Genomic DNA, 23723 nt, shown 5'->3' with positions numbered 1-23723 from the left:
TTGAAATTTGAAATTTTTGAAATTAATAAATTTAAAAGCACATTCTTCATGAAAATACTTAGTACTCAGGACAGTCATGGGAAAGTTATAGGATTACGCCACAACATAAAAATTCAAAAAAATACACATTTATTCAACAATATATTTTACAAAACAGCCATAAAAACATCACGCATAAAACTTAATTAAACTTTTATAATAGGACCAGATTTAATAATTTTAAATCAAAAGGGGTAGCACAGAGTATTATAAGCAAAAAATAATTATTTTACAGCGTTTCTATAGATATATTTTTTTGAATTGAGATTACCAGAATAAAAAATTTTGCAAACTATTCAACATATTGAAATGATTTCAAGTATATATTTAGAAAGTTGGTTCTTAATATACTAAATGTTATTTTAACATATGAAAAAAATATACAATTCCTGTTATACATACTTGCTCAAAGTGAAAAATTAAAAAGTGAACAAATTTTTACAACAATTTACAAAAGTTATTAATTTGACAGAAAGTACAAAATATGTAGAAGTATATATGGCACCCGTACTAAAAAAGTGTTACAACTCAAAAAATGCAATTACTGAGTTAAATATACAAGTTCAAAACCGTCATTTCTCCATTTCAACTCTTTACCACTAGATGACGGAAGTGCCACTTTCACTTTGTGGATAGTAGTCGGCGATACGTTCAAAAACAGGTTCCCCTTTTTGACTTTATACCAGTAAGCAGTTGTTCAATTTTCCACGAGGGTCATATTTTGTAATGTGACAGCTTTTGTGTGTATTGTTCTGTTAGTTCTATAATATCTTTAAGTGGAATAGTGCTTCATTTGAAGTGGTGACTTTTTTATATAAAATTAATATTGTTACACTTTCAGTTTTGCCATCTTATATAATTATACAATATTAGTTTTTTTATACCTTATCAAATTGAAAGCTACAAAAATGCTACAGAACATAATGAAAAATTAAAAGATGAGTATCTATTGCATTTAGAAGAAAAAGAATTATCAAGAAAAGAAAAGGGGCGAAAAAGAAAACAAGACAAATCTAAACTACATTGTTTCAATCTATTTCCTACACGTCGAGAAACTTCCAGTGACGGACTTAGTTTGGCTGCCGCCCTAGGCCCAGTTTCATGCGTTGCCTTTTTTGATAAAATGGATTTCATCCAAACCGTGCGGAAATCAAATAGATCGGTCAAATAAAAGTTACCTTTGTTTTTACTACTAAATGAAAAAATGCAATAAAATATAGGGTTTTTTTTCCATTTCAAATTCCAAAATTGATCTCGATAATGCAGAATTGGGACACCACGTATAATTCAAAGGTCAAAAATCTAAAAATTTTGAGAAAAGTATATGGGTCACCTTATGTTTGGACACCCTGTACCTATATATGTATGTATGTAGATATTGTATCACCCAAAGTATCTATTGTGTCCTGCTTTTTTGTTTTGATATTCTTTCATTGACATGGTAGAGTTCCCCTTTTGTTTCCGGTGCGTATAATTTGTGCACATTGACTGGGTACATACATAGAACCAGACTCTTTTTTATCACCATTTCGATTTTAGAGTAAAAGGAATCCCTTTCGTTCTAGCTACGTCCGCTTATCATATACTAAGGAGTTATTGAAAGTATTTTAGGGTATTTAATCAAAGCATGTCATACATAGATATTGAAAATTTGGAGGAAAGTATATGGGTGCCACTCTGTACATGTCAATGAATTCTGTTACCCCGATTTTTATTTCTGGACTGATGATATCGGAACTATAGGATTTCAAAGTAAATGTTGCAAAATTAATCAATCCTACCATGGTTTATTTTAAAAGGTAAATGAATTTAAGCAGAAAATAGGAACTGATTTCTAGTACTTTAAGCTAGGTGTACAAAAATTTAATTACATTCAAAGAAAATAAAAAAAGATCTCCCTAAATTTTTACTCGCCGTTTTGTAACGTCTTGTAATAAACGTCTATTTTACTTTATTTTTGTATTTTGTAACATTTTTTGGGTAATTTCCAAAAGAGTTGATGTTTATTCTAAAAAAACTGTCACAACTTGGTCACTTTTTTACCAAAAATACAGATTAACGTTCTATCCAAAATAAAACAAAATAAATATTCAACAAGTTACCTTAGTTACTGAAAAACTGAGATATCAATTTAAATATTTTAATAGCATTTTTTCGAGTTGTGACTCTCTTTTAGCGGCGGTGCGATATAGTGCAAACTTTTATTTTCACTATTACTTTCTTATATTTATATTCCTTTGTACAGCTCAATGTAGAAAGACAAAAGGTTCCAAAATTCATTAAAACATGATTTCTATGCATTGAAGAAATACATTTTCAATATTAAACCACGCACTGACGTTTAGCTCTTAATAAGTCAATTAGACCGTCAATATCGCCCTGTAAATGTAGCCAAATACAAGATTGATTCAAATATAAACCGGAATTTGTGAATAAACCCGCAAAAAATTCCAATAAGGCTGAGAAGTGGTGGCAAATTTGCCATATGCCTCAGAACCATCTAGAACATCAGTGCTTTAGAAAACCTCATTTTGGGAACCCGATGCAGTACTGTACGCGATAAAGCATAAGAATTGGGCATCAACATAGGCGCGCCAGTTGAAACAAAATTACACTGTCAGTGGAGAAGGTATTGTGTACTGTGTTTTGGTACATGAGAGCAGTGATTCCGATTGATTTTATCATTGGACAACGAGTTGTGAACGCACCGTATTATAGTAACTTTCTAAAAAGTACGGTGAAACCTGTTTATAGATCAAAACGTCGCTATAATCCAATCTTTAGTGCGATATTGCTGCAAGGAAACGTAACACTGCATACAGTTCGGTTTAAGATGGAAATGTTGAAAAAATTTAGTTGGGAAACACTAGTACGCCCTCCTTGTAGTCACGATTTGTCGCAATGTGACTATTATTTATTTGGCTCATTGAAAAAGACACTTGGAGAACTACTATTTGAAAGCAATGAGGAAGTAGAATCCTTCGTATGCGACTTGTTACAGATTTTTACGAAAAAGGCATCTGAAAGGGTGACAAAGTGTGACGGACATTACTTAGAAAATCTGTAAAAAATGTCAACTCTGTAACTTAATAATAAATTTTTTTATAGCAAAACTCCGGTTTATATTTGAATCAACCTCATAACAGACCGTCAATATATTACAGTAGATCACGTCTAATACAGACAATTTTTACTTAATTTGACTTGTTTGCTAAAAATTAAAAGGAATATCTACATGAGAATTAAATATTTTTAATTTTGCTTTGGTTATTCTGTAAATGGCCGCATGCAACTCCTTTGTCCCTCATTAAATATTACAGATATCTCACTAAGACGGAAAAACGAAATTATGAGAAATATACAGAAGGTAAAACTGATTTAGAAACGGCATAGTAAAGTACACGCACACTATTATCGATTGGGAATATCTGTGGAATTTAATTTTACGGCCGGATTGTGAAGCAACGCTGAATATAACCTATTTAAATGTCTTAGGTCACGGCGGAGTTTCTAGAGAAATCAAAGCAGTGATATATCTGTAATATTCAATAGGAGCCCTTGTAATATCTATGTGACATTTACATTATTCGTTTATTCCAATTAAACAAATATCTGCAACAAAATTTAGTTCATTTCTTTATGTTTACTTCTATTTTGATAATTGGATGTGGCAGTATTATTCTTTGGTTAATATTTTGAGAAAGGGAGTCCTTTATATTCTTGCTATGTTCAACAAATATATATTATTTTTTAAATAAGGATATATAAGAATTCTAATTAAGGATGGTAGTTATTATAAAGATATTTATTCTTAGGAGTGTATCTAAATCGTTTGAGTTCTTGTCTGAAATACTCGACTGTTTTTTGAAGTCCAACATTTAGATCGACTTTTGGCTCCCAATTAAGAATCTTTTTCGCTCTAGAAATGTCGGGTCGTCTTCGTTGCGGATCGTCTTCCACTTCACTTAAGTGAACTATTTTACTGTTACCACCAACAAGATTTTTTATTATTGTAGCAAATTCTGGAACAAACAGTATTGATTAAATTTATATCGGGAACTTAGTATATCAATAAAAATACCATTCACTAATAATCATTATTTTAGTCAATATGAATGAAATATACCATTTATTGTATGCTCTACAGGATTTCCCAAATTGACTGGTTGTGAATAATTGGAATTCATTAAAGCTACCAAGCCTTCTACTAAATCAGAGATATATTGAAAGGATCGTGTTTGCTCTCCAGATCCATATACCTAAAAATATCAATTTCATCTTTGATTATTTCAAAAATTTTCTTAAACATTTGAGTTCTGAATTATTTGAAGACTTTTATGTACATACATTTTATTTGGAATATACTTATATTGGTGATATACATATATTTTTGAAAGAACATTTCAATTACAAAATGTAAATAAATATATAAATGAAACAAAATGGAAATATTTATAAAGAACACAAACTAACATAAAGACTAATAATTTTGTATCGTGTGGTATTTTATGGTTAGGTTTGCATGGTCAAGTGGTTTCTTTTCTTGTATGTTTATAACATACGAGGCACACTTTTGTAGGGTGTTTCTTTAATTCTGTTGCCGGAATATTCTACGGAAAATGTGCACAATTTTTCGCTTGCAAACGATGTGGCGCATCGCCACTTGAAAAATGCCCACGGGTATTATAATTTGGCAGGACCACTTGAGCCAATAATTCTTTAGCGATTTTTGAACGAAATTGGACAATGTCTATTTTGGTTCTAAAATTGACTTTATTATGTAAAACATGTGAATTGAAAATAGCCAAGTGTATTAAATAAAACGCCATTTTTTTTATTCTATGCTGTAGAATTTCCTTCCAACATGTTAGATATCGCAGAAGCCACAGATATTTCGTCGATGAAAGTTCTCTTCGTTTTGCGTTTAAATGTTCGAACCATTTTTCTATAAAGAAAATAAAAATATATTAAGTCTTACATATACATACATTTAACTAAATACTGATAAGTATAAATGAGCATTTGCATTAATTTGCCTCTATAATCGAAATAAATATTTTATAAAAATTAAAGCAATAAATAATCAAAAAATTCAAGTCTATGTAATGTAATGACACGTATGTACTTACCAAATGTCTTAATATAACACAGATAACACTAAATACATAAGAATAATCACGTACGAAAGAAAACTTCGAAAATTTTGTTGTTGTGGCGAACGGTTCGTCTAACGCGTTGTGTTTTCAATGAATATGTAGTATACCTATGTGCCCCATGTATCAATGTACCCCATTCCCCTCTCTAGTCAATACTAGTTTTGAATAGTAAAAACAAGTTTTAACGGAATGAGTTTGCGAAACCTAATCTTCCCTTGTCAAAACTAGAATAAACTGAAAACAGATTTAAATGTAACATTTATGAATCTGAGTTGTTTTTAATTTATACCTGCTTTTATTCGTTGTGCTCTTTTGGATAGGCTGTTAATGCGAATTTATTATTTTTTGATAAATTTATATGTTTCCAAAACTTTTTTATTGTCCCGAGCAATAGATATTAATTTGGATTATCTTGTCTACGAACAGTTTTAGTTTGTTTTATTTTTAACTTAATTATCAAGGTGTTTCCAGCTTTTCCACCTTTTTTATCCGTTTGTTAAAAAGCTGGTGGCATCCAATTTAATATTAATTGTTCACTCCATCCGAGTATTTATATACTTTAACCGAGGCCGAATACCACTTCCTAACAAAAAATACTAATGGGAGACATAAAACATTGATACTATAAACAGTTTGTAAAATCAGAATAAGCAACAGGTGAATAACAACTTGCTGAGCTTTTGACAGAGCTGCAAGAACAAATCTCCAAATTTAACAAACACAAGTCAATGGTATGATGAGATAAAGCCAGCATAAATAAAGTTTCATATAGAATTTTCGATTATATCAACACCTATTTATTAATAATACTAAATTGAAAGGAAATTGAAGTTATAAAAAAATATTCTAAGGATATATGTGCATCTACTGAAGGCCTATTGCCAGGAGTATCAGAGATAGATTTTTTGCCTTTTGATTAATATATAAAAATAATTTTATAGCTTAGAAATTCACATATTCTATATCTCATCACATAGCAACCCCCAACAAAATTCTACATAATATAAACTTACTGTTATTACATCATCCTGAAGTGCCTGCAATATGAAATTGGATACAACTCTTCCGTCGTTCATGTGCATTCTTGGTCCGTAAGTATTAAAAATTCTAGCTACTCGTACTTGCATATTTTCTTGTTTGGCATAGGCGTAAGTCAGTGATTCTGATACCCGTTTACCTTCATCATAACATGCTCTTGGTCCTAATAAATTTATAAGATGACAACGTTTCAAAACCTTAAAATATTACCAGAATAACTAAATTCTTATTTTTAGTTATAATTGTTGGAATCATATGTTCTAATAAGATTAGGAGAACATCTTCACAAACTCAACATTAAGGCATACAATTTACAGTAAAACATTACAAAATTGAAATGTGTTGTACACTAGATAACATTTATTATCTTATAGCCAAAGGAAGTCGGTTTTCTAGAACAGAATTGTCTCATTTCAAAATATATCAATTAATAAAAAAAATTAACTGTAATATTTTGATATATACCTATGGGATTCACATGGCCCCAGTATGTTTCTGGTTGTGGATGTATGTCAGGGTCACCATATACTTCTGAAGTACTTGCTATTAAAACTTTTGCATTCAATCTTCTAGCTAAACCTTAAATTTACAAAAAAGCAATAAATATTAGAAAATATGAGTGTTCGGATTTCTTAGTTGTCTAGGGTTTTTCTTCGACTCCCAATTAAATTGGAACAAACATTTCAAGGAGATGTCAGAATGGACTGAACCTATTACAAGTTCTCTTAAACAGAGAGTGGGGATCTGACCAAGAGACTTTACTCTCAATCTACACGTATGTTGTAAGATCTAGGACTGATTATGGGTACATCGCCTATGCCTCTGTTAAAAAACAGATCCTAAAATGTTTAGATACCATAGCCAATCAAGCATTATGCATAATTACTGGAGCTTACAAAACATCTCACAGAAAATTTACGAGTAGAACTAAGAGCCGTTACTAGCTAAAAGACAATACCTAACATTGTCATATGCCAGTACTATATGCCCAACTACAATATCATAGTTATCAAAGCACATTCAAATTCAGGAAAAGAGTTGAATATCCCTTTTATCAGAGAGTTTCTAAATTTATCAGACAACTAGATATGCAGATTCCTCCCATTCTACAAATAAATATTGATATATCTCCCCCACGGCTGATTAAAGCTCCAAGCATTGATATAAGTTTGAATATCTTTAACAATACAGAAATGCCAGCCTCCATAATATATCAGAACTTTCACTCAAAACTCTCCATATATTTCCTTGAAATATATACTGATGAATCCAAAACCCCCAATGGAGTTTGGGGCTTTTGGTATCACTTCTCATAAGCCTCCCTTGAAATTACTTCATGTAAGCTCATTATTACTATATTAATTTATGTAAGTATGGGCAACCTCGATCTACATTGGTCATGGTTCTCTCAAAGGTCTAAGGCTCATTGTGATATCCTTTATTTTGCACAATTTGTCACTTAGTTAACTAGCTAACAACCCCCTCATCATTTTTTTTCTTAATATAGCTTATTTTCAAGTATTTATAATCAGGATTAAGATTTTTTCTTTTTCTATTTCTCCAAGGCAGTCTACTGAGCGTTCTCCAGCATTTGACATCTTTTTTTCAACAAGGCAGACCACCAGTGGAGTAGATGTGCGATCTCTCTTCTTCTATTAGACTCTTTGCAATAATTGTCCATTATCACTTTCCATTTCTAGAGTTTTGCTTACCTAAAACATTTATAGTTCCTAAAGTATTAGTCTTAATAGTTTTGACGGGATTTTGCATATAATGTGGTGGGCTAGCTGGACTAGCTAAATGGTATATGTCATCCACTTCGATGTACAAAGGATTTACAATGTCATGATGGATAAGTTCAAAATTTTCATGTCCTATCCACTGTTCAACATTTGTTTTTCTTCCTGTATAAAAATTGTCAGCGACAATTACTTCATGTCCTTCTAACATCAATTTGTCCACTAAGTGAGATCCTACAAAGCCTGCTCCTCCTGTGATCTATAAAAATACAAGTTGATAATAATAAATTCATATTTGATAATCTAACGAATCTAAACGTCGCTGCTTACCAAAATTCTTTTACGTTGTAAATAATTCAAAAATTTCACATCAGGATAAGTCTTAGGTACTCTGCCTTCTAATGAAATTATTTTTTCTTCTAGAGCTTCAATTTTATGATAAGCATCATTGAGTAAATATGTAGCACGTTGAACATCTTCAGGAAATTTTAGTAAAGCTAATTGTTTCTCTTCAGTATCAGCTTCACTAGCTCCATGAAATGATCGTATCAAAATAAATAATACTAAAAAATATTTCATGAGTGTCAAATTAATGTTACTACTTAAAAAATTACCCGCAATAATAATGATAACTGTTAATATATGCTTGAATCGAGGACTTATTTGGCTCATTTTGAAATCATTCTTAAAGTAAAAAATATACTCTTAATGAGCGAAAAATACATTGAAAATTTAGCTTTTTATCTGTAATCTAAAAGTAGTCCTTCTTCTTCTTGTATTAATTCGAAGCTGCCTGTTATTAGCAAGTACATAATCAGCTATTAGTGTAAACACAGCAGCCATACAATTTTCAAAATTATGGAATTAATATTAGATTTTTGTAATATCCAAAAATTACAAGTGAAGAAACTTTTAACTCTGTTTATTAGAAATAGAGATGAATTAATTACATTTTCGTAGATGTAGAAAATATGTAAATCGCTTTTTTTTCCAAAAAAATTTAATAGTTTTCCGTAATCAAATGTTTATTTCCTGAAAAATTGACCTGAAAAATAATTTGAGTACAATAAATAACCAGATGAATTTAAAGCAAGTAAGTATTTTAAAGAGTATTTATTTATGTTCAAAAAATATACGGAAGCTATCTCATATATAATGGGAATAAAAAAGATCGTCCAGCGATTTGTTTGGTACACAAGTGGGTAAGAAATAGAGTACCATGGGTTATTGAACATGCATACTTAGAAGCTATTCAACTTCTCTTTCTGGATGCCATAACTAGATACTCAACCAGCTTTATTAGAATCAAAAGATTATAAAATATCCTTAAATTCTACACAGTTTTGATATATTATAAAAAACAATTCTAATATTTTTCGGTTTTGAAGATAGAGAATCATATCAGTTTATAAATTTGACAGTGCCTCTCAGAATTACCAATTATAATTGTAATTGATCTGTCATTAGTCATATGGTCGTAAGTGACGGACAATTGCGATGATAATGTTTATTATTTTTTTGAAGAAAAAAAATTAGTTCTAAAGTGTTTCGTGTATACGTTATTAAATTTAGGAAAATTGTATGTACACTTTTGCATAACGACGTTTTCTAGTAAGTAATATTTTTTGATAAAACTTTTTTAGAAATATAATCAAGGTTGTTTGTACTTATAAATAATATAAACTATCTCAATGATAATTGTTTGTATCTTGAAAGCTATAATTGATTATTAATGTTGGTTTTTAGATCCTATTGTTACTTCGTATACAATGGTTAAAAAACATGATACTCTAATTGTGACAAATCATTTCCTTAATTAAATAAGACAATATGATCTACAAATGTCTATTAGGATTGATATTTGCATCTTTATTGGACAAAAGCGATGCTGAAATTTACGCCATTAAGTATGTAAGTAAACTTCATCAAGAAAATGAATCTTAATAGTTCCCCATTTAAATATCTGTATAGGTATGACTCATGGTAGTATACACTCTTTAACTACTTTCATTGAATGTAACAATAGTAGAATTTGGGTGAAAACATAGTAAGAAATCAAAATTTGAAAATGGGAATGAACAAATGCATATTGACATTAATTGTAAGATAAACTGGCAACATCTATTTATAGTAGATAAGTTGATTATCAACAGTTTTCATTATCAAACTAATGATTGAGTTGAATTATATCACACTTTTTAAAAATATGATTTATAAAAAATTGATACTGTTTGTATTTATGAAGGATTAAAAATCAATGCTCCTGATATTTATTAAATCATCATAACAAGTTTACATATTTGCCAAGTTTGTTCAAATGTTTATTTAAAAATTTTATTTATAGTAAAGATAACTTTCAAAACTATTTTAGGAATCTCAGTTTTATCGTGAAGAATTTACAGATAAACCAGCTTTATTTGGACCCGACCTAAAAGATACAGGTAAGATATATTTATTCCATAGATATGGCCATTTGACAATTTTATCAATAATCAAATTCAAACTCAATGCAGCCTTAAAAAATTCCATGGGATTTAAATATAAAACTGCACAAAAATAAATGAATACAAACAATAATGTACACAATAAGTAAAAGCTATTAAAATCTTTTGGGATATATCACCTAATGAAATTTTTTGTAATTGTTTAAATAGGTGATCTACCTCTATTACTTACGTATAATTTTTAAAATGGACCCAAAAATTTGCTAAAACCATAATGTTGGTGCCCTCGCATTTAAAAATATGTAATACAGGTACACATTCATTCAGAACATTTTTTTCTTTGACTGCTTTCCCAAACAATTTTCACAAACCAAAAGGATGGTCGAGTGTTTCCACAGGAGGCTCAAAATAGTGACCAATGGGCAAAGATCGTCATGGACATCCTTGCAACTGACTGCAAAGATATAGGAGCTATGTTGGCATTTCTTCCTACGACCAAAACCTATCAAGCGACATGGCGCACGTACACCATTCATATTTCAAGATCTGGCCATAGCAAAACACGTTTTTCTACGCCACGACGTGCATGGTTTACGACGGAATTTACGAAAACAATTATTGCTCTCGACCAATCAAAAATACAACTGAAAATAATTTTGATTGTTCTTTACATGTCTAATCTAGTGGAGCGCTCTTTTTATCTCTTTACAATTCTATTTAGATGTGCTAAAAACTTATTCAACCACACAACACTTTATATTATCATGATTAACTTATATATACATAATAATTATGATATATGTAATGATTATATCTGTGTTGTATCTATTTAAACAGTGTGTTCAGTATGAATGTCACCAATGGTTCCAAAAATTCCAACTGAACTAAGTAGCTCGCTCAGACACTTTGTAATTAATGCCAGAGGAGGAAATACTTGTCATTAAAATAAGCCATTGCTCTTTAATTCTTATTTCAAACTTTAATTTGTATATTTTTTGTTGAACCTCTATATTTCCTACAATAGTAGTTGAAAATATAAAATAAATTAATTTCTTGCAATATTTTTCAAAATAAAAAATCAAAACTAAGCATTAACTTTGCTGGACAGTGTATTTAACATGTTATTATTTTCAGCTTTAGCTGGTATGCTAATTGAGGCATATCCAGTAGATGCCTGTACTCAAATGTTGAGACCTACACCTGATCCAAATAATGAAACTGGAAAACTAGTAGTCCTTGTTAGAAGATTTAGTAAGAGTAACAATTGTACTTTCGAACAAAAAGTGCGTATATCTCAAGCTGCTGGTTACAGTGCTGTGATAGTATACAATGTTGGCTCCGATGAACTTATTTCAATGGGAGCCAATAACAGAACAGGGATTTTCATACCTTCTGTTTTTGTTTCTGAGAAAAGTGGATTGGAGCTTTTGAAGAAATATGCAAATTCATCAGATTATTTTATAATTATAAATGGAGATACACCTTTTGATTTACCTACACACTTATTGGTTCCTTTCTCAATCGTAGTGGGAATATGTTTTATCGTTATGATTATTTTTATGGTAAGATTATATTCTTATATATAAGATACAAGATTTTGTTTTTAATTTCAGTATATTTCTATCATTGAAAAAAGATTCGATACTGATATCATATATCTTACTACAATGATCTCAATAATTAGACCAGATAAATAAGGTGAGAAATTGGAATGTCTAAATACATATAAAGCTCAGATATATTGACAAGTAAAATAAATTTCATTTAGTAGAGGGATCATTTGACTAACTAATACCACATTGAGAGTGGCTAGCAAATAACTAAGTAATTTTTGTTAGTTGAACCACTTATCACAAAGTTTGCTAAGATCATATTGCTGTTCCGGTTAGACAAAAGTTTCCAATCTATTTCCAATCAACCAATATATGTTTTCCAATTAAATTTTTGTTAATAGCCATAAATTAGTGTTTTTTGTAACTGCATCTTCATTTCTTCAGACATGATATTTGCCTGTATGTCTTAAACTGTAAAAGATATTTCATTAATTTTTGCCCTTTGGCTGTCACAATAAACTCTTCTCGACTAAGTACTTTTCCTAGTTGATGTTTGTTGTTGGGATTAAAGATTAGGTAACGATATATTTATGAAAAAAAAAATGAATTATTTATCAATTGAAAGATTATTTTATTTCTATTAGAGTTTCGGAGGTATATCCTTACAATGTTGAGGATCCGAGAGAACTAACTACCTACTACCTAAACTTAATATATTTTGGGTTTGTATTATCGATTTTACATTTAAATGTATACCTGGTTTTATCACTTGTACATGGAAAACCTTTTTTTTTATTATAGGTAATACCAAAATATATTCTTTAACAAGGTTAAAAATCTGTTTAACAGATGTTTTAAAATATAAAACTTCCAAAATTATGTTAAAAGTTAACATTATAAAAGTATATTGTCTTAAAAGAGAATGATTTTTGCATGCAGTTCAGAGAAATGTTTCCCACAGTAACGAGACCAGTCAACTCCGATGTATTTTGGCCCTTTGAAACCGAGGGGTGTCGATTTTGACATATATACACCAAAATTCGCCGTTTTTGTACTTATTTCACTATTTTGCGAGTATGCGTCCCGTCGAAAAAATTTAAACGAGTTGTAGATAATTATAATAATAGATAATTATAATATCCTTCAACTTTGTCATTGAACATTTTGTCGTACGTTGCATAGTTAAGCCGCTAGAGGGCGTGCAGAAGATTTCAAAACTCATTTCTTGCATTTTATGGAAAACTATATTTTTCCGGGGAATATAGTAAATGGCAAAGTTGTAGCATACAAAATTCCAGACAACTTTTGTCGGAAATTTTTTTCCGAATAAAGCACATTTTCGCCGCTAGGGGACGCGAAAAGTTTTTAAAAATCAGTTTTTCCCATTTTTCGGGAAAACTATGTGTACAGAGCATAAGATTTTTCTCAAAAACATTTTTGTCAATTATGCTTAGTTTTAGTTTTAGATTTTTATGCTGGAGGGACTGGAAAAATCGTGTAATCGGCTATATCTGCCACATTGTATATAGAAACTTCTGGGACTTGTTTCTGCGCACCCTGTAACCGGCACCTGCATCATCAAGCAGAAGACAGCTACTAGGTCCCCGGCATCCTCAAATTTTCTGAGTCAAAATTAAATAATTCCACAACCATTATATATAGGACATGACTGTATGAAATGATTCCAAATATAATGATTTTTAAATAAAAATTCAAATATTTCATAAACCGTGCGGAAATCATATAGGTCTTATGAAAGTTATTTTTGTTTTTACCACTAAATCAAAAAACGCTATAAAATAAAGGGTGTTCTATTTAAAATTCCAAAGTTTATGTCGATACTGAAGAATTGGGACACCCTGTATAATCCAAAAGTCAATCATCTGAAAATTCTTTTGAATACAAATAACTTTTGTAATTAAAGTTTTTTGATAACACTTACGTTGTTTTTACACTTACAACTTCACAGAAACCCGTACAAACTACACTTGGGTCATTGTTGCACCGTGAAGATATACACACGTTATGGAATTCATAACAGGACTAACGTTTGTGACAGTATTTCGCCGATTTTTGTTTCGGGTTGGCGGCTAAACATTAACGTCGCATCTGCCATCTAGCGGTTAAATTTCGAGATACATTTACGTCGTTTTTCCTGTGAACATGTGTTTTCAAGTATATTTCTCCAATAAAGTTGAATTTGAAAAAAAAATTACAATTATGTCCTTGTTTCCCCAGAACTGCGATATGAAAAATTACCACTTTGCTGTGTTTATGGTAATCTAATTAATTTTTTCATAGATATGGAAATTTATAAAAGATAGAAGGCGTCAGAGAAGGCACAGATTACCAAAACCAGTTTTGAATAAAATTCCAACTCACAAATTTCAAAAAGGAGATCCATATGAAACTTGTGTAATTTGTTTGGAGGACTATGTAGATGGTGAAAAACTGAGAATTCTCCCATGTAATCATGGTAAGGCATCTCTCATTTCCAGATTTGGTATTAGTTGGAATTAAGATTAATCTTTCGCTGTTTTTTCTACTCTCATTTGTTATATTCTTTTCATGAAATATTTTCGGAATTTCATATTAATGTTAAATGGAATATTATAGTAAAATTGAACCTCTTTTTTTTCATGTCCATGTTATTGGTTAGGGTATAATAACTTGTGCTGCCGAAACATCAAATTTAATACAATTGAAAATTTTTGGATCAAGGAACTCAAGAGAGATCAAAATGATAAAATGAGCCTATTGATGACCCAGATACTAGAGAAGATATAGTAAAATTTTAGAAAAACTGTCGCCCTTATAAAGAAAAACTGATTGGATAGCACATATTATAACACCAAAGTGATAACCGATCAGAGTCGGGTTAGAAAGAAAGATCTCAAGAAAATGAAAGTAGACAACTAGAATATATAAAAAATACAGCAAAGCTGCCACAAGTAGCAAAAACTCACCAGGAACCATAAAAAGACAAAATACAAAAGACCGTGTGGGGTAAAATCCACCATTACAAACAAATTATGGAGTACACATAAACAGAATAAATTTCTTCTTAAATATACATATATTATTAAATGATGGTGTATGCACCTAATAGAAAAGCTTCTTTATATTGTTTCTATATATTTAATATTTTACATAGCGATAATTGATGATTATTTGTAGCATACCATACAAACTGCATTGATCCATGGTTAACTAAAAATCGTCGAGTTTGTCCTATTTGCAAACGTAGTGTTTGGGGTAGAGATGAAGTCCGTACAGATTCGGATACTGATGAATCAGAAACAGATGATACGTCCCCATTGTTAAATTCCAGTAATAATGTTACCCAAGGGGGTACATTCCAAGAGCAACGAGGGAATCCATTTCAACGGATACTAAGGTATGACTAAATTGTTGAACAAAATTACATCAACAGTCAATAGAAGATAAGCAATGGTGAACAAAAAAAATGTATGTACAATTGAAAATATGAGGTGAAATGTCCTACAATGTATTTCACTTGGAGTATATATGTAATAAATATAAATTCAAAATCTTTATAGCCATGTATGTATGTATGCATGGATTTGGGGTTTTGTATACTCTGCGACCGAAAGGATCTATTGTGTCCCCCTTTTGTTGCTGTGATTCTGGAGAACCCAGAGATTACAGTTGATCCATGAATCTAATTCTTTTTAAATAGTCTAGAATGTGGGATGGCTTTAATTGCCAAAGATCTTTGTCTCCTATCTCATACGCACCCAGGTGTAATGCTCTGGAGTTCTTTAGTGTTTCACACTTCGGGAGAATGTGAGCCATATTTTAACTCTTCTTCTTGATGATTGAAAAATTTGGTTTTAATTAAAATTGTGATGCCTTTTTTTGCTTTTATTTCATTTTAACAATACTGTTGTTGAAATTGGTAACCATAATCACACTAATGGCTTATGGTGGTAAAGTTTCAAATTAAAAATTCACTAAAATCTACCAAGTGACATCATTGGAAATGTTTTTCAAAAAAATTCATGATTGTTGGGGAGTCACTTAATTGTTAGTGTAGTTTCTCTAAACAACTTCTTTTTCTCTTTAGAACTATGTGCTTGCTAAAGAATAGTTCCAACAGGTGTATACAAATAACTGTATAAGCAATACGTTTAAACATTTATAGACTGGGACAGATTGGACTGAAGTTCATGGAGTAGTGAAAGTAAGATTCGTGGAAAACTGTGACATTTTCCTAGAAAACGAGAATTTCCAAAAAAATGTACAGCCGTGATTTTAGTTTCCTGTCATGTTTATAGAACTATAGTTTATCATCGATTTTATTATCAAAATCAGAAATTTACAGACAATCGACGATTTACCTTGCATTATATATATATATATATATATATATATATATATATTTTAGCCTTTGCCCTACCAAAAAAATTTTGATAACAAAATCGATGATAAACTATCCTTCTATGAACATGTCAGGAATCAGAAAATTGCAGTAGGACTTATTTTTTTGCAAAAAAAATCTCATTTTCCTAGGAAAATGTCAATGGAACCCGAAGGATTTTACCAGGAATCGTAAGTACTTTCTATACTCTTTCAGTAGTCCAAAAGGCAGGAATCAGATAATAGCAGGCAATCACTGGTCCAATTCCTCCTGGTATATTAGTCATATTAAAAATATTGATCTCAATACATCCAAACTCTTGGCACATTCTAATAAGATCAACTGAGCTGTTTTCAAACATTAAAGAATATAATTAAAGTTTATGACGGGCAGTTATCACTAATAAAGTCGTCTGTTTGAGTTATTGAAAAATTTATAGTTTTAGACAAAAAGTAAAATTTGGATTATTTTTGTAGATCTGTATCACAAGCTTCTGGAGCAGCAGCTGCTAACTTAGTTTCTACTTCTGATCATCACAGCATCAATGGAGATTATATAAGTATAAATAGTGCTAGTTCTGATTCTAGAGAAGAATTATTTCGTGATGCTGATGTCAATATCGAAGCTTCCACTAGTAGTGTTAATCCATTTGAAGAGAACGTTGTTTCAGTTCAAGTTGACGCTTTTAGTGAGAATTCAAGCATGGATAGTGGGGCTCATGCGTAATCTTTATAGATTATTTTATTTAATGGGATTATAGTTGCAGTTATAGCGACACTTAGGATATGTGCAGATATATTTGCATATGTGATGATTTGTATATAAAATATTTTTTTGATATTGTATGACTTGAAAATCTTAGATGACAAGATGAACTTTTTATAGGTTATCAGTTTAAATTTACTGCACATATACTATGAAATATTATTAAGACTTATATTTTTATTGTTTGAATAATTTATCTAAAGAATATGTACAGAACCTGGATACTAAGAATTATTTAAATGACTCATCACCATCATCAGGGGTACAACCATGATTCTTCTTAAAGGAACCCTTATGATACTTTGTTTTGATGATTGTTAACAATCTATAAATTGTGCGCCAATAGATTTTACTAATCATAGTAGTGATGTAGGTATGGTGAAGATTCGAAAAAAGGTAATAAATTTTTTAAAAGGTTAAAAGATTTGAATTTGAATTGAAACATAATGCAACGTAAAATTTTAAAAAATGTACATCGTTTTGTGTCTCTAAGATATCTAAAAAAATCTTTCAATTCACATGTACAGGGTATAACACTAAGAGCTAGATATATTGAAAAATATTGGTAATATTTTTCCAATAACTTGTGTGCTGGCGTTTTTTCAGGAGCTTTTATAAGTTGAAATGTTTTGACTTCTCGTTGTACTTTTTTTTAATATAGCACCTGTTTTTAGTACCTATAATGAATAATTTTTTGAAAACAAAGAAAAATTACTAGAGAATGACGATAATATGCCAGAATAACGCCTGAATTTTCCTAAATCTTGAAAAAATTGAATGAGTTATTCCAAAATCTCAAAAATAGTGTTTTTGAAGAAGTGGCAATTCCAGGTCAATAGATTTCTAAACAGTTTTTATATAGATTTGGAAAACAAAAATTCCTATATAGTTATTATTTATTAGAATTTGACATGGTTAATGATAGTCTTTGAAACCTTCAGATCGTGATATCCAAATGACTTATAATGAAAAGCTTGTTAAAAGGCAAAATAAAATCGAATCTTTCGTATACCATCAACGATAATATCTGACAAATCAGATATCTCTAAAAACCACATGGAAATTTTGGCTTTCACAAGCTTCTATAAAAATCATTCAATTTAGATAAATGGTTTTAAGCAAAATTTTCCTCTGTTGTGGAGAAAAAAAATTACCATAAATAAAACTGACCTATACAATTTTAGAGATTCCACATCAATATTGTTGAAAATTTTCCAAACATTTGTGAAGCTTTAAGTTGTATTCAAACACATTCTGGTAATTTTTGTTCTCAGTTTTTTTTTTGTTTTGTAGTTGGCAAAAAAATGAAAGAGTGGAAAACTGTGAACAATTATATTGAAATTCATGGTAGGTTCTAACAATTCATTAAGAGAAACAACCTCCTTAGAAGTGTTCAGGAAAATATTATAAATAGTTAGTAGATTCAACTTATTGCAGTATACTCTCTACTTTAGTTTTTGCCACTGTTATTATTCAATAATTTCTCTATCCATAATGCTCCTTTTCCCTGGTTGCGCCCCTGGCCAGTATGGTAAATATTGTATGGAAACAATTTCAAAATTTTGGTTTAACCACTGTAGTAGCCAGAATATTTTGATTTTTTGCAAGATAAATTTTTCTTGTATGTGATTTCTAGTCGAACACTGTTTTACCTATTTTTTTATTGAAATTATTATTGACTTGAGTATGTAATGGGAAATTGTTATTTTTCACATTGTATATTTCTAGCATTTTTATAAATTCACTGCAAATAGCCAAGTTTGTATTTTTTGCTCAATTCCATCACTATTTATGAAGACAACCCACAAAAAAGTAGCTTTTAACACTTTTTTCATTTCTAGTACTGGTTCAGGTACTACAAATATGTGTAGATGAACTATATAAACCTAACTTGTATTTTTATCTCGTCATATACCGGTGAATCTTTCAAATCCTTAAAATTTGTTCAGTACTAATGACATACTGTTTATTACCATTTTACTAATACTTACATCATCTTCAGAGACTAAAACTTTTGACATCTAAAGATAATAATTTTGTTGTCGAGACGCACGTCATACAGGGTAATTTCAAGGGTTGCTGTAGCAGTAGTAAACAATGTGTTAAGTTTAAATATCACCAACAGTTTCAGAACTTTGAACTTAGAACTAATGACAGTTTTACTTTATTAGTCCGGTCAATTTAGAGATTCGAAGTTATATAAATTCCCACCAAGCTGAAAATAAATAAAATTGTTTAAAATATAATTAAAAATAAAATTTGAAAGTTTTCCATCATTCCTGTGTATGAAAAAAATTTATTCAAGGTCAAAGTTAAAAAAAATGAGTTTTTCGCGATTTTCAGCAAAACGATAAGTTTTGTAGATCATAAAATCAACTACAAAAAATGTATCAATACTTTTTTTCCTACGAACCACTGTTTCTGAGATATAATGATTCAAAAAGTTGTTTCCCTGCCACCTTTGAGGTAGTGTTTTTTTAATGTGGATTGAAATTGAAAAATAAAATCGATTTAAATTAAAAAAAGTTCTGAAATTTAGACATATACTTCATTCTAAGTGTATGTAAATTGCGTTAATAATGACGTATCGCATGTCGCCTCTTTGGAATCAAACGGATCCTCCACTGTTTGTGATTCAATATTATAGCAAGAACGGTTTTTACAGTTGCAAAAAATTGTCTTCAGCAGTTTGGATGTATATACGTGGCGTACTCAAGCATATTATGATGATTACAACTTTTAGAACTTTAGGAAAAAAAAGTATTATCGTTTTTTGTAGATAATCTTATGATCCACAATTTTTGTCTAAGGTATTTTTATGATAAAACTTACCGTTTTGCTGAAAATTGCGGAAATCTCATTTTTTTGACCTTTGACCTTGAATAAAATTTGTTCCCTACACGGGAATGATAGGAAACATTCAAATTTTATTTTTAATTATATTTTAAACGATTTTACCGATTTTCAGCTTGGTGGGAGTTTATGTAGCTTCACTCTTATTTTCTGGCCTAATTTGACCGGACTATTATCATCGACAAAAACAATGTAATTGAACGATCCCCTTTTTTATTCGTTTTTTTTTTTTCAATTATATTTTGGATACCTCCCTATGTTATTCAAATAATATAAAATGTACTGTTCATTTGATTAAATAAATTAGTTTCGCTTCTAGAAAATAACAGAATGCTTGTGACAAATCTAAAGTTGTGTTCTAATGATTATTAATTTATTTAAAATACATACTTGGCTATTTTGGATTCCTATGAAATTCTAATATCTTTTCTAAATGTACATACTTTCAAACTTGTGTCTATGAGTCACATAAATAAAACTGGGATAGTTCACTGGAAGTGTGATATTTTTATAACAAATACTAATATAATTATCTATATTCCAAAATGAGCAAAGCAGAAAGTTTTTTACTATAAGTAATCAATCTATCGGGTTAATATCTATTGAATCATATGTTTTTGAAGTAAAAGCAAAACAATTAGAAAATTTTGTATTGATTTTAGTTTCTTGAAAGTGTAAGTTAAATGTTTCCTCTAGTTATTTGAAATCGGTATAAAAAATTTTGGGAATGAAAACTAAATACTAAATTAATCTTTAATTTTTAAACGAAATAGTCATTATCGGGTTTGTGCAGTACTAAAAATATGTTTTTATACCATCAAAGAAAGTCAACAAACAATCTTTAACCGGCGCTACGGTATTTTGAGAACCAGAGCCTTTTTAACAATCCTTTCTGTCTTAGCCTCCAACGTCGAACCCCTAGCTGGATCAGGCTGGAATTAACGTCTTCTAACCAGGAAGGCGCGGTAATTTCCCTTATCTTGAATACGTCAGTTAAATCAAATTAAACTTTCTGCTTGTTCCTTTGAAATTAATCTTCTAAGAAAATTTATATTATCAATATCTTTATAGGTCTCGCTCGTATTTACCACAAATTGTTTAAAAGGTGCTAATATATACCAATCTTATTATAGTTTGTTTTTTGTTTTCTTATTCAAGTATCGTGTAAAATGTAAGTAATTCTAGAGAGCTTAGCTTTATTTTTTTAAATTGTGTTGTATAACCAAAGTGGTGAGTCTCCATATTAATATCTATATCCGTCGCAGGATTACAAAGCTAGAACGTTGACCGACTAGACGTTTTCTCTGCGTAACAAAATTAAAATAAAAACCTTAAGGATGGGATATCAGAATGTTGAAGCTGAGCCTGCGGTATGAAGCACATATATTTTAAGTGATTCAACCTCATTGAAATGCTAGTATGTGGGATATTCACAAGTGAACTGTTGATATGGATACTTGACCATTATAGATTTTTTGAGGTTTAAAGAGTTGAAATAAGTGAGCTGCCGATTATTTGATCTCTTATAAAAGCTGGTATTCGCATACAGACATTATTTTGATGAACAATTAACATTGTATATAAAAAATGAGAATATTGGGAAGGCTACGACACATTGTTATTGTATGTTTATTAATTTTTCCTCAAACTTCAATTCTTCAGGTGCCACTTCAGTTTTTTCTCTTACTGCTTCCCTAGTTGTAATTTATAATAGGTTTTTACGATGATCAGTTATTTACTATAATAAATACTTATTTTCAAATCTTTAGTGATATTTATTTTTATTGCTTATTGCCAATTATTCTCCTCAGTACTGAGTAAATAGTTAACAAACCTAAGATCTTGTATATTTGGCCAGTAAATCGGTATGAACTCTCTTCAAAGATAATTTTCTAACGTCGTGTCCATTGGTACATTATATTCTTCATATGCAATGATCTGTTAAAATTAATGCTTGTTCGTTAACAAAAATGAGATCTTAAATCATATTTGCTAATTTATTGTGATAAAATGTCTTTCTAAGTTATTTTTTGACTGTCAAGTCCATTGTTCCATTACGTTTTGTTTATTGATAGTGGTCTGACATATGTATTGCTTATTCCTTAGCAAACATAAGATCTTGTGCATAAAATGGGGTTAAAGTGTCTTCTTCAAAGATCATTTGTTGACATTGTGTCTATTGTTCCATTATATTGTTCATTTGCAATGATCTGTCAAAATTAATGCTTGTTCGTTAACAAAAATGAGATCTTAAATCATATTTGCTAATTTATTGTGATAAACTGTCTTTCTAAGATCATTGTTTGACTGGGAGTCATAATTTAAGATCTTGTGCATAACATTTGGCAGATAAATTGGGATAACTTGTCTTCTTCCAAGATTATTTGCTGACATTGAGTCCATCGTTCTATTATATTGCTTATTTTCAATATTTTTACATTTGGCTGATAAATTGTGATATACTATCTTTTTAAGATCATTTTTTGAATATTCCATTATGTTGTTTATTGCCAGTGGTCTACCACACGTACTGCATATTCGTTAGCATCTATAAGATCTTGTAAATAACATTTGGCTAGTAAATTAGCACAAATCGTCTTCTAAGATCATTTTTTTATGGATTATAAGTACAGGAATTGCACAATATTAAGCTTATAAATATTTGCTTGTATATTTTCTTTGGAAAAGGTAATTTCGTTCTGCTTGAAATGTTCAACAATCAGTTGTAGTACACTTAAGATCAATTCTTCTAGTTTGAGGACTCATTTGATGCATGTGATTGTGACATTGAAATTTGTTCTCAATTTCTGCCTGGGATGACGTTGGTATCCATAATTGCTGTGCCTTGTATCTCTCATTTGGCTCTATAAATTTCAGCAGCTATCTCTATGTGAATCTTTGTTATTACTATTCTTGATTTATATCCTATAAATGTTATTTCTCATCAATGGTTTCACATTATTTCCATCTGAATTCTTGAATTGTTCTATGAAATCAACATGTGTTTTATTGTTATATTATACACTAATCTTATTATTTTAGTATTAACCGTAAAATACAAAAATTGTAATGTAAGTATATATAGTGATTCCAGTGTAATATAATTTTGGGAAATATCAATATAATTTATTTGAATTACTATCGTTGTTTTATCAATTGCCCAATAGTAGTTTTGAACCAGGTTTTAAACTGTCTTTATGTAAAATATAAACGCCAAAATCTCTACATATCTCTTCATAATGAACCCAAAAACTTGATAGATAGATAGGTAAGTAAAATAAGTTAGTAAAAAGGGGGCCGTTGGCCCGAGTGGAAGGAGTTAACGCTGTGAATCGCCAAGGTTTACAAAAGGTATTGTTCACACCTACGTTACCCTCGGTAGCTGGACCGTTTTCAACCAACTATAAAGTTAACCCAATATAATCTTAGTTTCAAATTATTTAAAGAAATGCTCTTTTCACGGGATCTAGTTCACGTAGCTTTTTCCAGCAGGGACAAGGGGGCACCCCTCGCAGCTCCTTCCGAGCGCACGAAGAACTCCTCAATACGTTTATACTGGCCACTAATTATTCACACTCGATATAACTTCAAATTTTATCTTCTAATTTAAAAAAAAGTGGTCTATAAGTTTTACCGGAAATTTCGCACTTTTTTCGTAAAAACTTAAGTATCAATTTCGCAAAAAATAATAAGGTCTAAAATAGATAAAACAAGATCATAAACCACTCGAAAACTTACGGCAAAAGCATTTATTT

General features: G+C 30.2%; 2 protein-coding genes across 2 annotated transcripts; one reads left to right on the top strand and one right to left on the bottom strand.

Moving 5' to 3' along the window:
- Positions 1-112: 112 nt before the first annotated feature.
- Positions 113-9382, bottom strand: LOC130890913 (UDP-glucuronic acid decarboxylase 1). The gene is made up of 7 exons (XM_057795320.1): positions 8587-9382; positions 8303-8535; positions 7946-8231; positions 6699-6812; positions 6209-6396; positions 4166-4298; positions 113-4061 (listed from the first exon to the last, which is right to left on the bottom strand). Exons 1-7 carry the CDS (start codon positions 8642-8644, stop codon positions 3817-3819), a joined length of 1257 nt encoding a protein of 418 aa, XP_057651303.1. The 5' UTR covers positions 8645-9382; the 3' UTR covers positions 113-3816.
- Positions 9383-9390: 8 nt separating this feature from the next.
- On the top strand, positions 9391-23107 carry LOC130890911 (E3 ubiquitin-protein ligase RNF13-like). Its single transcript, XM_057795318.1, has 7 exons — positions 9391-9583; positions 9719-9883; positions 10344-10413; positions 11551-11978; positions 14271-14445; positions 15147-15366; positions 16827-23107. Exons 2-7 carry the CDS (start codon positions 9803-9805, stop codon positions 17074-17076), a joined length of 1224 nt encoding a protein of 407 aa, XP_057651301.1. The 5' UTR covers positions 9391-9583; positions 9719-9802; the 3' UTR covers positions 17077-23107.
- The last annotated feature ends 616 nt before the right edge of the window (positions 23108-23723 follow it).

This window comes from Diorhabda carinulata, chromosome 2 (assembly GCF_026250575.1).
Source record: "Diorhabda carinulata isolate Delta chromosome 2, icDioCari1.1, whole genome shotgun sequence".
In the NCBI taxonomy this organism is placed as follows: domain Eukaryota; kingdom Metazoa; phylum Arthropoda; class Insecta; order Coleoptera; family Chrysomelidae; genus Diorhabda; species Diorhabda carinulata.
This window is presented reverse-complemented; position numbering and strand designations above follow the sequence as displayed.

Excerpts from the sequence above, each read along its gene's own strand:
- LOC130890913 (XM_057795320.1), bottom strand. The coding sequence starts at position 8,644 with ATGAGCCAAATAAGTCCTCGATTCAAGCATATATTAACAGTTATCATT. Across the intron at positions 6,813-7,945 it reads AGGAACTATAAATGTTTTAG|GTTTAGCTAGAAGATTGAAT; the intron begins GTAAGCAAAACT and ends TGTAAATTTAAG. Across the intron at positions 4,062-4,165 it reads TGTAGAGCATACAATAAATG|AATTTGCTACAATAATAAAA; the intron begins GTATATTTCATT and ends TGTTTGTTCCAG.
- LOC130890911 (XM_057795318.1), top strand. The coding sequence starts at position 9,803 with ATGATCTACAAATGTCTATTAGGATTGATATTTGCATCTTTATTGGAC. Across the intron at positions 10,414-11,550 it reads ACCCGACCTAAAAGATACAG|CTTTAGCTGGTATGCTAATT; the intron begins GTAAGATATATT and ends TATTATTTTCAG. Across the intron at positions 15,367-16,826 it reads CCATTTCAACGGATACTAAG|ATCTGTATCACAAGCTTCTG; the intron begins GTATGACTAAAT and ends TTATTTTTGTAG.